Here is a 15,761-nt window from a genome sequence, read left to right as displayed (position 1 = left end):
GGCCTCATGCAAGCCACTGTCTCTCTTCTTCTTTTTCTTCAGACTTGCCTTACAGGGCTGTTGTACAGATTATAGAGATAATGGGTGATATCCAGCTGAGTCATATGCAAAGTATACCCATTACAGTCAGTGAACTCATCCATTGATTTCAGTGGGTCTGCTCTAAGTGTGACTAGTATTGAGCATTGCCCAATGTGCATTAAGTACTTGGTTATTTTTATTTAGTAAGTTTATAAGCTGCCCTTCAGTAAAAGGACTCTCAGCGTGGTGTACAATTTAAAGCAGACATGCTAAGTCACAAAGACAAAATGACAGAGAGTGACTTGTTTATTGAGCATTCATCCTGATTTGTGTGCAGGGAGATTAGACAATGCTGGCTATGTAATGAACATCAATTCTGATTTGTTTGTGGGGAGGTTAGATGATGTTACATCAAAGCAAGTGTTATTTCACACTCTTTGGCGCATTTTTTTGTGCATATTCCCATCATGTACAGTACTGCAAAAAGTCTGATCTTTTGGGAAAGTAGGTTTATGGCATGAGACCTCCCAATCAACTAAAACTGTGCAACTTGAATTTACCAATATATGATTGAATCCCATCTGAAATTAGCAACAAAAATAGCCCAGAGTTGTAGATGTTGCACCATAACACTTTTCCTAAAAAAATTTTCTCTCTTTGCAGGGTCACGTGGCTTTTGAGGATGTGGCAGTATATTTCACAGAGAGTCAGTGGGCTCTGCTGGGTCCACGTGAAAAGGCTTTATACCGGGACGTCATGCAGGAAAATTATGCAAATGTGGCCTCCTTAGGTGAGTGCCCTGTTTCCAACTTTTGACTCTTCCCTCCCCAACCCCCCTTTTCAGAAATTATTTCAAAGGATGTTTCAGCCTACCTCACAAGGTTGTTGTGAGGATAAACTGGAGAGGGGGAGAACCATGGGCACCACCTTAAGTTCCTTGGATGAAAGGTCAGATGGTAAATAACAATAATATAACATACCAGAGATGTTTAATCTCTGGCAAGGTGTCATACTGGATGAGAGTGTGGGATTAATCCAACACAGAGTTATTTATTTATTTATTTATTACATTTGTATAGCCTAAGCTCTCTGGGCGATTTACAGCAATTAAAACATTAAAAACAAATATACAAGTTTAAAAACTCATTTTTGAAAAACAATTTAAAAACACATGCTAAAGTGCCTGGGAGGAGAGGAAAGTCTTGACCTGGCGCTGAAAAGAAAACAGTGTTGGTGCCAGGCGCATCTCGTCAGGAAGATCATTCCATAATTTGTTCGTCATTGTTAAGCTATTTTTTAAATGAATTATGTTGTACTATTTTATGCTTAGATATTTTTTACATGGTATATAAGTCTTGCTAAATAAAACAAATTATAGACGCACCTTCACTATACATTTGAAGCAGTATCATACCATTTTAAACACTCAGGGCATCCCCCAAAGAATCCTGGGACCTGTAGGTTGTTAAGGATGCTGAGAGTTGTTGGGAGACGTCTATTCCCCCCACAGAGCTACAGTTTCTAGAGTTCCCTGGGAAGAGAGATTGGTTGTTAAACCACTCTGGCTTTTGAGGCCCCTAGTCAGTGGTGGCTGGTGCCCACTGGACCTGGTAGCGCTACTATGTGGTCACAGGGGCATGGCCAATTTGAAGCATTGCAATCTCACAAATAACACCTAACTAAACTGAAAAGTGTCTTAGGCTGCAATCCAATATATGTCTACTCAGAAGTAAGCTCCATTGGGTTCACTGGGACTTCCTCCCAGGTAAGTGTGTGTTGGATTGCTTAGGCTACATCTGTGCTATACATTCCCTCAAAGAATCCTGGGAACTGTAGTTTGTTAAGGGTAATGAGAGTTGTTAAGGAGACCTATATTTCCCTTACAGAGCTACAACCCTCAGAGCAGTTTAACAAACAATCCCTCTTTCTAGGGAACTCTGAGCCCAGAAACTGGTTGGTTGCCAGTGGAGTCATGCCAGAATTGGTTTTATATGCTCAAACTGTCTTGCTCAAACTGTCTTGCCCAGGGCAGCAATCTAGCCACTATATTCTGTACTAGTTGTAGTTTCCAAACCATCTTCAAAGGCAGCCCCACACATTACGTCTGCTTCTTTTGTCCCTTAAGCAGGATTTCGAGTTGTCAAACCCAACTTGATCTCCCAGCTTGAGCAAGAGGAAGACCCATGGATCCCAGACCAGCCAGTCATGGAGGAAAGGGAGACCATATCGGAGCCTGATACAGGTGGGGGAACAGAAATCCAACCCCATGTGAAGCCTGTATATGTTGGGCTAAACTCTGTTTATGAATGTGAAATGTTCGGCTTTTCTCCTGTCTTGAATGATCAGATGTCCCTCTTTATCAGGGGTGGGGAACCTTTTTCGTTGTACAGGCCAGATCCTTATCAGGATCAATCTCACAGCCCAAATTCAATCACCTGATGTCACATCACAGTGACTTCAGGTGCAAGGTGCTTTAAAGTCCCAACGTCAGGATTTCAAAGCACCTTGCAAGTGTTGATTTTTTAATATATATATTGCAGCAGAGTGCAGAAATAACTAGCCTATTAAGAATGGTAGTTGAAAAAATAAAGACACACAAGGTTTATTTCTACAAAGAAATAAAACCATACATGCTGTTGAAGCGATTGTGGAGCCATGAGGCTTGCTCTCAAAGACACTATCGCTGACTAGACAGGAAGAGGAAGGGGAGAAGCAAAGCCTGGGTAAACAAACCAACCAGTAGTTACTAAAGAGAGAATCAGCAAGGGAAGAATAGGTTGCCTTTCTACGTATCCCCACTCACCCCAGTTCAGATTACTTGTTACATGCGTTGGCGCTTTACTCCCAACAGCAAAGCGCTGCTAAAATTAAGTTTTTTTGCCTTCGTTTTAGCCGGGGATTCTGATGCAAGCCCTTTTCTCAGGATTGAACCCCAGCCTCCCACCCATCAAATGATGTCATGAGTGACATCAGCTGATGAGCAAGGTGGCGTGATGTGGGAAAAATGACCTCGTGGGCCAAGTTGGACCCCCTGGCAGACTGGCCCATGGGGTGAAGGTTCCCCACCATTGCTCTTAACCATAGTCTTTCTGACACCTTTCTGTGAACCAGAGATTCCTGATGTGATAATAAAGCTGGAACAAGAAGAAGATCCATGGGCCCTGGACCACCAGCAGCATGAGAACTTCTCAGGTACCACCAGCTCAGGTGAGGGGTGGAACTGGGGCCAATGGGAGATTGGATGACATATTTACATATCTATTTAACATATTTATACTTGCCTTTCCTCATACAGGCTTATAAAAATAATAAGATAATATAAAAACAGAAATATACAAAATGAGCAAACACCAATAAAACCTGGCAATAATAATAATAATAATAATAATAATAATAATAATAATAATAATTTGTTGTTTGTTGTTATATGCCTTGAAGTCGATTATGACTTGTGACCCTATGAATCAGCGACCTCCAATTGCATAAACCACCCTGTTCAGATCTTGTAAGCTCAGGTCTGTGGCTTCCTTTATGGAATCAATCCATCTCTTGTTTGGCCTTCCTCTTTTTCTACTCCCACCTGTTTTTCCCAGCATTATTGTGTTTTCTAGTGAATCATGTCTTCTCATTATGGGTCCAAAGCACAGCTTGGAAAAGTTACTTTTTAAAACAACAACTTCCATCAGCCCCAGTCAGAACGGCCACTGGATTGGGTTGATGGGAGTTATAGTTCAAAAAAGTAACTTTTCCAAGCTCTGGTCCAAAGTTTGATAACCTTAGTTTCATCATTTAGCTTCTAATGATAATAATACAACCACAAATAAGAAATATCCTAAAAAAAATCAAATAAAATCAAGAGTTAAAACAGCTACAGGAGGAGGACCCTAAATAGTTATGGCAAGCTAGCAATTACATCCATCTTCTAAAGCAAGGGTTCCCAAATTGTGATCCGTGGACCACTAGTGGTCTGCAAGCTTCGTTCAGGTGGTCCGTGGCATATCTGCATTAAATATTCACATTTTAATTGTATTTGTATTGCTTCTTTTATTTCTTATGTTGTATTTTAATTGTATTACAATTTGAATTTTAGGGAATCCAAATTGTAACACTATAAAATACAACATAATAAATAAAAGAAGCAATAAAAATAGAGTTTAAAAAATCATACAGCGTCTGCAATTGCTACAGTAGTAGAAAAATAATTAAGTGGTCCTCCAAGACCCTCAGCAATTTTCAAGTGGTACATGGGAGGACAGTTTGGGAACCACTGCTTTAAAGGCTAAATAGGAAGGTTTTGATGGCTTTGTGCTGCAGCATTGAGAAGGGGGAAGACAAACGTCTCTAGACAGGGAGGTCTGAAGATTGGGCAAGGCAATAGAGAAGACGCTCTTTCTTAGGCAAGCATATGGTGCAGTTGACAAGGGATTCTGGCCTTTTGGAAGAAGTGCAGGGTTATCACTACAATAAATAAATACCTTTTAACATGATTGGTTGCCTTGTAAAAGTGCAAAACAATTCTATACAGGATACAACAAAAGGATGTCAATCAGATCCACATCCCTATGCCCATAAATACTATTTTTTTCCCAGTACATAGAAGAAGTAGGGCTTGGTTCAGTGAGAAAATAATTCAATTTTTAACAAGCAGAAGGTTCTATTAAATATATCTTTTCTTCCTCAGCAGAGTCTCATATTCCTAATTCTGGTATGATCACCCAGCTGGAAAAGCTGTGGATTTTCGATCAGCTTGGCATTTATTTAATTTATATAACAGGATTTATATGCCATTTAATCATCACAGCCCCTTTACATTAAGCAATTTAAAATATACATTAAACATACCAACGAAAGTTAAAAACAAGTTGACCTAAAATTTTTTTACAAAGGTAAAATCTACAATTTTAATGAAACAATGAAACAAAATTACATGTTTGGGTAGGTTTGCCAAAACAAACACTTTTTTTAGCAGTCACTGAAAACAATATTGTGAAGGTGCCTGTCTAATATTAATGGGCAGGGAGTTCCACAGTGTAGGTGCTGCCACAGCGAAGGATCACTTCCTGACAAGTGTGGAATGAATAGTATTTGGCACTTGTAAAAGTGCCAGTTCTGAATTGATATTCCACTGGACTACAACTCAGGTGAGGGATCTGTTAAGTCAAATGATAAGTAATCATCAGCTCTTGAAGAAAACTTACCTCAATTAATTGTGCTCTACTCCCAACACAGGCTGCTGGAATATTACACCTGAATACTTCATTTTACCTCTCTTCTCCACCCCACCCCTTTCAGGATTTCCTGATGTTGTAATAAAGAAAGAGCAGGAAGAGGAGCTGTGGGTCCCAGATTATCCAGGAGTTGACAAAAATGCAAACGCTGTTGCAAATCAATCAGGTAACAGTTTGTTTGATTTGGGTTTGCAGTCGGATCTTGATCCAGAATTTTAAAGGCTTTACATGGACATCTGTCCCTGCAATTCTCATGTTTGTTCTCTGGGTGCATAGAACAGTCATAGGAACATAGAAATGTTCCTCTGTATACCAAGCCAAACCATTGTTCCCTCTCTAGCAGGCAGGCAAGAAGGGCTTGTCCGGGATTCAAACTTGGGGCCTCCTGCACCCTAAAGTGGAATCATGCTCTTAGACAAAAGCCAAAGGTTGTGTGAGTCTCTTTGACACCAAACCTTCATGGATATCCTAAGGCAGCCTTCAGGAACCTGGTGCTCTCCAGATGTTCAGTCTCTGCCAGTCCTCCAGATGTTCAGTTCCTGCCAGCTGATGGGAGTTAAAAGAGGATTGGACAAATTCATGGAGGATTAGGCTATGTTCTAACTCCACTGTTGGAGGCAGTATGCTTCTGAATACCAGTTGCTGGGAATCTCAAGTGGGGAGAGCACTGTTATAATAAAGTCTTGCTTGTGGGTTTCTGATTGGCATCTGGTTAGTCACTGTGAGAATAGGATTTTTAAGTGCCTTTTACGGTTTTAAGGTTGTGCATAGTTTAATTGTATTTTAATTGTATGTTTTTCTATGTTTTTAACTACAGGTAGTTCTATTTGTAAGCCGCCCTGAGTTCCAGTTTGGAAAAAGGGCGGGGTAAAAATAAAGTTTCAATTCAATTCAATGCCGGATTATGATGGGCCTTTTGTTTAATATAGCAGGGCCTTTCTTACGTTCTTAGGGGTTGTAGTCCAAATCATCTGGAGGGCACCAGCTCGGTGAAGGCTGCCCTAAGATATAAAAACTGTGGCCTGATATCTCATTTCAACCACCCAGGCCCTTCTTGGGAAGCTTAAACATAGTAGGCAGGCCATTCCATGCCAGACCAACAACATTCAGCACATGAGGGTTGCTTTACAGTCAATGATTTGTTTGAAGTTTTGCAGACTTGTTATACATACTAAAATGTATCTTCAGCCAATTTTCTTTTAAATAAATCTGTCACTAAGAGCAGGATCACGCTCTGAGATGTCCTCAAAGGCCCATTTCCCATAAAATGTGCGTTCATTCCTTTTACCATAGAATAAGACATGCTCTATCTATATAGAACTTTTTCAATTGTGGCCCCCACTTTGTGGAATTCCCTCCCAAATGATCTCCACCATGCCCCTCTATGATGAGCTTCCGCCAGGCCTTGAAGACGTGGCTCTTCAGGCAGGCTTTTGGGGTGGGTTAGGTTTTATTATTATTGTTGAGATTTTTAATGTTTTAATGTATTTGTATGTTTTTATTTTGTACGTCGCCCGGAGTGGCTGGACAGCCAGCCAGATGGGCGACTAATAAATTTAATAAATAAATTAGTCTTTTAGGGCTTGTTTTGAAGCTCAGGATCTCTTTCAAAAATGTAGAGTGCTGTGTATCAAAAGTAGCAGAAATGCAACAGTAATAGACAAACTGAGTCGCTTCCTTAGGTGATCTGTTGTTTACAGAGAAGAGCAAGTGCATGCCTGGGGATTTATATAAGAAAACAGGAAGTTGTGACTGGTTCTTCCTGAGCACCTGACACTCTTTCCCTGCCCCATCCTGCACTAAATAAGGATGTGACCCCATCAACGGGAAAAAAGAAGAATCAGCCAGTTCCTAGAGTCCTAGTTCCAGCCCCACATCACCCAACACTGAGTTCCTTATTGGCTTCTAAGATTCAGCACATGCCCAAAGTGGCCAACCTCTGGCACTGGCCATTTCCACAACTGGTTTGTTCAGCATCCTGTATACTGGTCCTAGTAAACATGGAAATGGACTGCCTTCAAGTCGATTCTGACTTATGACAACCCTATGAGTAGGGCTTTCATGGTAAGCAGTATTCAGAGGGGGTTTACCATTGCCTTCCTCTGAGGCTGAGAGGCAGTGACTGGCCCAAGGTCACCCAGTGAGCTTCATGGCTGTGTGGGGATTCGAACCCTGGTCTCCCAGGTCGTAGTTCAACACTCTAACCACTACACCACACTGACTCTCTGGAAATGTTCCTCTTATAACATTTAGAAAATGACCTCCATCGCCCTCCTATTTTTTTCTGTACAGGATTTCCTGGGATAATAATAAAACTAGAACTAAAAGAGGAAACCTGGCTCCCGGAATTCCAGGCATCTGACGAAAGTGCAACTGTCTCAGGCATCCAATCAGGTGAGGGATTGGCTCTGGTCTAAAAAGAGCGAAAAATTTTTGGTCTTAAGAAAGAGCCCTTGATTTCCGTCTAGAGCTCCTTAGCATGCGTCCCCAAGACCTCCCGTCTCCCAGTCCTTGAATTTTGTGGGGGAAACACAGAGGAAGCCCTTTATGAAATCCACAGACCCTAATGCCTGATTCCCCTGAATTTTAGCCAAATCATCCCTTCCAATAGCCTTCTAAAGCCAGTAGTTAAGAACTCTAGCACAAAAGGCGGCCGGGGGGGGGGGCAGTTCTCTGGCAATTTAAGCACAGCTCCCATCAATTCCATTTCAGCTGTTCACATTCATTGTCGTCTTGTCTTCAGCAAGTTAGGTAAACTTTCACCTCCAGTTAATCTTCTTAGAGATTTAGGCTGCAATGCAGTACACACTTACCTGGGAGTAAATCCCATTGAACCCAGTGGAGCTTACTTCTGAGTAGACATGTATTGATTGCAGCCTTAGAGTTGCATCTAACTAAGTTTTACTCAGAGTAGACCAATTGAAATAAATGGCTCTACGTTACCCATGTCCATTAGTTTTAGTGTATGTACTCTGAGTGGGACTAACATTAATCACAACCTGTATGCATTTTAACAAATTATGAATACAGATCTGACAAGAGTCTGTTTTTTTAGTATCCTTGGAGATATGTTTGACAAAATGTGGATGGGTGAATTATTTATCCATCAATCCCAAGTTTTACCTTGCTATCTACTAGGTCACTGAACCATCATCAGTAGATGAGTACTGCTGTTATTGATTATTGAACACTGAACATCAACATCCAGAACTTGCAAAGAATATTATGGTGATGCTTGTGAACACCTTGGTATGAAAATACTAGTAACCACCAGTAGGAAATTGGAAGAACCGTGGCAGGAAGCTAGTCTGCACTTGCCAAAGAATAGAGGATGCCTGAGACACAAAGCTAAGAAAAGGCTAAAGTGACCACCCTCATGTCCTTTCCCCTTTTGAGTGCCAGGGCCATAATGCAGATAGGAGGAGATGCTATACTGTGCACCTCCTACTTGCCTGGCATGAATCACCACCCAACTACCTGTGGAAAAAAGGAGGTAGCAATCAAACTGCACTGGAAGCATCAATCAAACTGAAGGTCCTTCTGGTTCTCTCTAAATACCTGCAGATAAGGCAGAGGGTATAGAAAAGATGTACAGATGGGATATCGATAGCAATTATTGTTTGGTCAGAATATTCCTTATAGAAGCAAAAGAACATATTTTTATCAAATAAATAAAATAATAAAATGCCCAACATGATTTGGTTGATTACTGCCTTTCACAGGTCACAAGACCAAGGTTGTATCAAGGCAGTATGTCTCTTACTTTTCAAAGTATTTCTTCTATCATAATTCTTTCTTGATTTGGACAGGCAATTGGCAGCATATGAAAAAGGAAGATTACCTCCTATTGGAAAACACTAATCAAGTGTCAACAGATAAGGCACTCTTAGGAATTGCCAAAAGAAGAATATTCCAGTATCCAAAGAAGGCAGATATTTCTGTGAAAGAAGGCCGAGCAGAAAGGCATCAAGGAAATGCCTCTGGAAAGAGAGTAGGAAAGACATTATCTTGTGGTGGAGGTGACATCAATGAAACCAAACTCCAAAAGAAAATCTACAAGTCTGGGAGAATGCTTAAAAAAGGAGATGAACCATGTAAACACTTAGATGATGATAAGAGATCCGGTTGGAGATATTATCTGATGGCCCATGGAAAAAAACATATAGGAGATAAACTATATACATGCTTAGTCTGTGGGAAAAAATTCTTTCGGATATCACATCTTATTAGACATAAGCTAAACCATACAGGGGAGAAACCATATGTGTGCTCAGTCTGTGGGAAAAGTTTTAATCAAAGATCCCATCTTCTTAGCCATGAAAGAACCCATACAGGGGAAAAACCATATCCATGCTCTGTCTGTGGTAAAAACTTAAGTCGTAAGGCACTCCTTATTAGACATGAGAGAATTCATACAGGAGAAAAACCATACAAATGCTCTGTGTGTGGTAAAAGCTTCTGTCAGAGCTCTGGCCTTGTTGCGCACAAGATCACCCACACAGGAGAGAAACCATATGTATGTTCAGTCTGTGCAAAAAGCTTTAGTCGCAAAGCAAGCCTTATTAGACATGAGAGAATTCATATGGGAGAGAAACCATATACATGTCCAGTCTGTGGCAAAAACTTCAGTCAGTGCTCCGGCCTCCTTCAGCATGAAAGAATTCATACAGGAGAGATCCCATATAAATGCTCAATCTGTGGGAAAAGTTTCAGTCGTAAAGATTGCCTTTTGGGACACAAGGGAATCCATACAGGAGAAAAACCATATACATGCTCAGTCTGTGGAAAAAGTTTTAATTGGAAAAGTTACCTGGCTGTCCATGAGAGAAGCCATAATGAAGAAAAATCATATATATGCGCAGTCTGTGGGAAAAGCTTCAACCAAAGATCAAATCTTTTTAGCCACGAAAAAACCCATACACAAGAAAAAACTTTCACGTGTTCTATCTGTGGTAAAAACTTCATTCACAAAGTAAGCCTTATTAGACATGAACGAGTCCATACTGGAGAGACACCCTATAAATGTTCTGTATGTGGGAAAGGTTGCAGTGGGAGAACTAATCTTATTTCACATGAAAGAACTCATACAGAAGAAAGACCTTATGCATGCTCATTCTGTGGTAAAAGTTTCAAGCAAAGATCCAACCTCACCAGCCACGAAAGAATTCATACTGGAGAAACTCCTTATATGTGCTCAGTCTGTGGTAAAAGCTTCAGCTGTAAGGCAAATCTTCTTGGACATGTGAGAACCCATACAGGAGAGAAACCATATTCATGCTCAGTTTGTGGGAAAAGCTTTGGTAATAAATCACAAGTGGTTATACATGAGAGAATTCATACAGGAGAAAAACCATATACCTGTTCAGTCTGTGGGAAAAGATTCAAACACAGAACAAGCTATACTGAACACCAGAAAATCCACACACAGGAAAAACCATACACATGCGCAGTCTGTGGAAGAAGTTTCAGTCGTAAGGAACACCTGATTATTCATGGGAGAATCCACACAGGAGAGAAACCATATTCATGCTCAGTCTGTGAGAAGCGCTTCAAGCAAAAATCAAGCCTTACTTCACATGAGAGAAGCCACACAGGAGAGAAACCACATACATGCTCAGTCTGTGGTAAAAGTTTCAATCGAAGATCAAACCTTATTCATCATGAGAGAATTCACACAGGAGAAAAACCACACCAATGCGCAGTCTGTGATAAAAGTTTCCGGAGTAAAGCATACCTGAGGAGACATGAAAAAATCCATGCAAGATAGAGAATCCATATAGGGTCAGAGGGACATGTTCTGTCTGGGAGTGAAAACCACATTTGCTAAAGGAAGATTAAATAGTGATGGATATAATAATGTGAGGTTTGGATGTAACTAAACTACAGTATAACACTATAGTAATGAGTCTGTGCAGCCTGGAAAAGGAGACTGGAAGCTTACATTTCTGTTTTCAACTAACCATGGTTGTTTTGTCCAAGCCAAGAACTGTTAGTTCTTTATTATGTCCTGAAGCTTGTGCACGTAACACTAAACTATAGTTTAGCATTATATGTGAACCAGGCTGCATTACATGTAAACCAGGCCAGTGAATTTGAAACATTCAGGCCTAAGCCCATGAAATATATTGTATTAAGATAAAGCTAGAATCTAAGGGCTTAGACTGCACCAAGAATGTCAGTCACATACTGGCCCTTTGGCAACACTTTTGTATTTTGGCAAAACAAAAAAAGTCAAGGTCTGTAACAAAATTTCTAGTGCTAAAGATGTGAAGACCTGGGGGAAAAACCAAAACTTTGTGTTTTTTCTGGGCCTTCACATCTCTATTCACAGCTCATTGCTGTCTCTCATGTTCCAGATATAAAAAGCAGATATTAGGACAAAAGCTCCTTTTAAACTTCTTATTTAAGCATTAGGAGGAAAAATGATACTGAAAGAGTAAAAGCATAGACAAATTACATATGCTGCACTAAGTAATGATGTTTCCCCCACAGTGATCTGCATTAGTGTACCTACAATGCAATTGTACATGCATTTGAGGACTGCAAACTTTTGTAGTCCATGAAATTGTTCTGGTTCCTTAAGAGTAAAATTTCTAATTGACTTATTTACCTTTCTAATTTCAAATCCTGCTTTTTGTCCTTTTTATTAATACTAAATCCTGGAAGCTTTTTCTTTTAGCTATGCTATATTTCTAGATAGGATGTATATAAGAACACTTGTTTTGTTTTACTTTGGCTACAGCTATTTTGGAGTATCTTCTGTAACTTATTAAGTAAAGTGTTTGACAATTATACATTTTGTCATTTAGCCACCGTGGAACCTGCATGATATGGTTGTTTGTGAATCTAATGCTTTTTTCTCCCAGCTGTGTTAATGTAAGCACAGAATTAGATGATAGGTTTGGTTCAGCATCATGTCACCCTGTCTCACCTACCAAACAAGTTGTGATGTGGCACATCTGTGATTAGATCTCCCAACGTCTTCCTTTTTAGAATTTGGAATTTGATCCTGCTGGTTTTATTTATTTTCTTTAAAATATATTTATTATTATTATTAGAATTTGCCCTTTGCCCAAAGGTCCCAGGGCGGGTTACAACAATTTAAAAACATAAAATTAAAAACAGTTACAAACAACCTAAACAACATCACAGAAAATAGAGTGGGTCCTAAAAATATACATCTTAGGTGTTGAATGCCAGGGTAGAGAGGTGCTTCTTCAGCATTTGCCAAAAGTTGTACAATGAAGTTCACAGATGCACCTCTGTAGAGAGGGAGTTCCACAGCTTAGGGGCTGCCACAGAGAATGCCCTCTCACAGGTCACCACCACCCCAAGCTTCTGAGGGTGGTGGTACTACTAAATGGGGCCCCTCTGCTGATCTCAACACCTGAGAGAGTCTGTAGGGATTCTGAGGCGATCTTTCAGATATTTGCAACCTAAGTCATTTAGGGCTTTAAACACTAACGAGAGCACCTTGAACTAACCCCGGAAACAAACTGGCAACCAATGCAGCAGTTTTTAAATGGGTTATATGAGTTCTAAAGGGAACCCCAGCCAGTAGTCTTGCTGAAATTTCTGAGTCAACTTCAAGGGCAGCCACAAGTAGAGTGCATTGCAATAATCCAGTCTGGAAGTTACCAGAGCATGGAGCACTGTGGCCAAGTCTTCTCTGCCCAAAAGGGGCTGCAGCTGGCGAACCAGCCGGAGTTGGAAAAAGCACTCCTAGCCACTGAGGCCACCTGAAACTCCAGTGACAAGTGTTGGATCAAAGAGTACCCCAGTCTGTGGACCTGCTCCTTCAAGGAAAGAGCAACCCCATCCAGAACAGGCTGTCTTCCCACCTTCTGGACATGAGAACACTGGACACATAACACCTCTGTCTTTCCAGGATTCAGCCTCAATTTATTAGCCTACCTCCAGTCCATGACTGCCTCCCAGCACCAGTTCAGCACCTCAACTAGCTCTCCTGATTCAGATGGAATAGAGAGAGCTGAGTGTCATCTGCATATTGGTGGCACCTCACTCCAGATCTTCTGATGATAGCTCCCATATGGCTTCATATAGATGTTAAATAGCATGGGGGACAAGATGGAACCCTGTGGAACACCACAGGATAATTCCCATGGTGCTGAACAGAAGCCTCTCGTAACTACTCTTTGGAAGCGGCTCACTTTTCTGGGCAAATGCAGTCAAAGACAACAAACGATAAAAATAATAATATAACATTTTAAAACTTCAAATTACTGCTAAACAAAAACTCATGAAGTGTTGAACAGAGCTGTAAGGAAACAGTTCAGTCAGACCCATCACCCAGCTAATTAAAAGAAGATCTTCAGGGCCTTCTGAGAAGCTTTGTGACCACCTACTTTTCTGACTTATGGGATGGACACACTAGGAGAGCCTGCAAAGCAAATCTTAACATGCGGGCAGGATGGTATGAGTACAAGTAAATAGCTTGTACCCAAACCATTTAGGGCTTTAAAGGTCAAAACCAGCACTTTAAACTGTGCCTGTAAATGCGCTGATAACCAGTGCAGTTCTGTTATATCAATAGAGGTGTTAGGCGCTGACCTCCTCATCCCCAATAGGACTCTGGCAACTGTGTTCTGGACCAATTGAAGTTTCCAAACTGTATTTAAAGGCAGTCCCCGCATAGAGTGCATTACAATAGTCTAGTCTGGACATGACTAGAACATGGATCACTGAGGCAAAGGCATGGAGGATCTGTGTGACCTGTGGGAGGGGATGTGATCTTTTTGGATTTGTGTTGAGGGTGTCGGTCATAACATGGCTGCCATAGGGGCATGGCATAACAAAACATGGCTGCTATGGGGCACGGCATAACACAAAATTAGAGAAAGTATTGCCATTGCTGCTTCCCCCCTGCAACCCCCCCTCATTTTTGCCACGGGAAGTCAGCTATGTCATGAAGGTCCTGATAGTGGAGATAGATCTGTTAAAAGGTATCATTATTAGCGTTTATTGCCCGCCCTTCACCCAGAGGTCCCAGGGCAGTTTACAACAACCTTAAAATACAGTGTTAAAGCAATTAAAAAGAACCAGAATCACAAAATAGGGTAGGTCCTAAAAATATACGTCTCAGGTGTCAAAGGTGAGGGTACAGAACCCTGTGTTCTCCAATGCCCATCCTAAACGAAAGCCTAGGTTGCCATCCTGTACCAGTTACCTAGGAGTAAGTCTCATTAAATACAAAGATACTTATGAAGTTCTATACCATTGTACAATGTACTGTAATTCTTAATGAGTGCCTAGACATCAGCTTCTATGCCTAAGCCTCTGCAAAGTTTTCACATTTTGCATTTGTCATTTGGGGAGGGGATTATTTAGCACCCACACACAGTTACTGTGTAGTAGTAGTATATGCAGAAAATAACGTCTAGGGAGTACCTCATCTCAGAGGAAGCACCTACAGGAAAGATGCATCCTGGTTGATAAGTAAAAAGGAATGGCAAATGGAGATTCCAGGGACTACTAGAAAACAAGACAGAAGCAATAAAAGTGCACTAAGGAGAGGGGGCAGAAGCTTTTAGGACCCTGCGGATACCTATTGCCTGGTGTCCAAGCAACTCACTTATCAATCACATTTCTGATTTCACTCATATGCTAAAAACACTTGACAGGCTGGAGCAGCAGGTCTGACTCACTTCACAGAGGATGGTTAGAAGGCTGCCTGCACATTTTTCTCTAACTTTCTTTCTGGGAGGGCTAGAGACTTTTTAAAAAAGAGACTTTTAAAAAAATAGAAGCTCAGAGACTGGGGCCCCTTCCTGGGGGTGTCAAAGAAGGCCCTCAAAGGTATAATGGCATCTGAGGGCACCAGGTTTGCAACCCAGACCTGACTTGAGTCCCAAAAGCTAAACAGGTCAGGAGGGCAGGCTGGACCACAATGTCCTTGAATACATAATTTGACCACAACCATGGCCTGCTGGAAGTACACTCCCAGCAACATGGAAAGCTATGGGCACAATGTCTTTGAGAAAAGCTTGTTTTCTTTCCAGGGAGGAGCCATAGCTTGGTGGTAGATAACACATGCTTTATATGCAGAAAGTGCCAGTTTGAATCCTTTGAAGGACCGTGTAGCAGAGTGATGGGAAAGACCTCTCTGTGCTTGGGATCCTGAAGAGTCAGTGTAGGCTAGGCAGACAATACTGAGCTAGAGGGACAAATTATCTGATCAAGTCTAAGGCAACTTCCTGTGTTACACAGTTTTCATCCAGAAACCCATGTACTCAAGTCCTCCTTGTGGGTATCTGGTTGGTCACTGTGAGATCATGACCCTGGACTAGAACCCAGGACCATCCAATGAAGCTGAATGTTGGGAAATTCAAGGCGGACCAAAAAAAAAAAGTACTACTTTACTCAGCAGCACAGTTAAAACTAGGGAGCTAGTTCCCACAAAGTGTAGTAATGGCCGCCAATTTGGACAGTTTTAGAATATTAGACAAATTTATGGAAGATAAGGCTATCAATGGCTACAAGCCACAGTGGCTA

General features: G+C 41.1%; 1 protein-coding gene across 6 annotated transcripts in view; it reads left to right on the top strand.

Annotated features, from left to right (window-relative positions):
- LOC133381076 (zinc finger protein 271-like) overlaps positions 1-11,996 on the top strand; it is a 30,352-nt gene extending 18,356 nt beyond the window's left edge. For 3 of the 6 annotated variants that reach the window (XM_061619572.1, XM_061619576.1, XM_061619571.1), the window contains 6 exons: positions 685-811; positions 2,147-2,263; positions 3,133-3,228; positions 5,314-5,415; positions 7,542-7,643; positions 9,059-11,996. In XM_061619572.1, coding sequence (XP_061475556.1) covers positions 685-811; positions 2,147-2,263; positions 3,133-3,228; positions 5,314-5,415; positions 7,542-7,643; positions 9,059-11,016 — 2,502 coding nt within the window. In that variant the 3' untranslated portion in view covers positions 11,017-11,996. The remainder of the gene's footprint in view (positions 1-684; positions 812-2,146; positions 2,264-3,132; positions 3,229-5,313; positions 5,416-7,541; positions 7,644-9,058) is intronic. The other 3 variants (XM_061619573.1, XM_061619574.1, XM_061619577.1) reach the window with 3 other exon arrangements.
- Positions 11,997-15,761: the final 3,765 nt, after the last annotated feature.

Source organism: Rhineura floridana, chromosome 3, assembly GCF_030035675.1.
Source record: "Rhineura floridana isolate rRhiFlo1 chromosome 3, rRhiFlo1.hap2, whole genome shotgun sequence".
NCBI classification, from domain to species: Eukaryota; Metazoa; Chordata; class Lepidosauria; order Squamata; family Rhineuridae; genus Rhineura; species Rhineura floridana.
This window is presented reverse-complemented; position numbering and strand designations above follow the sequence as displayed.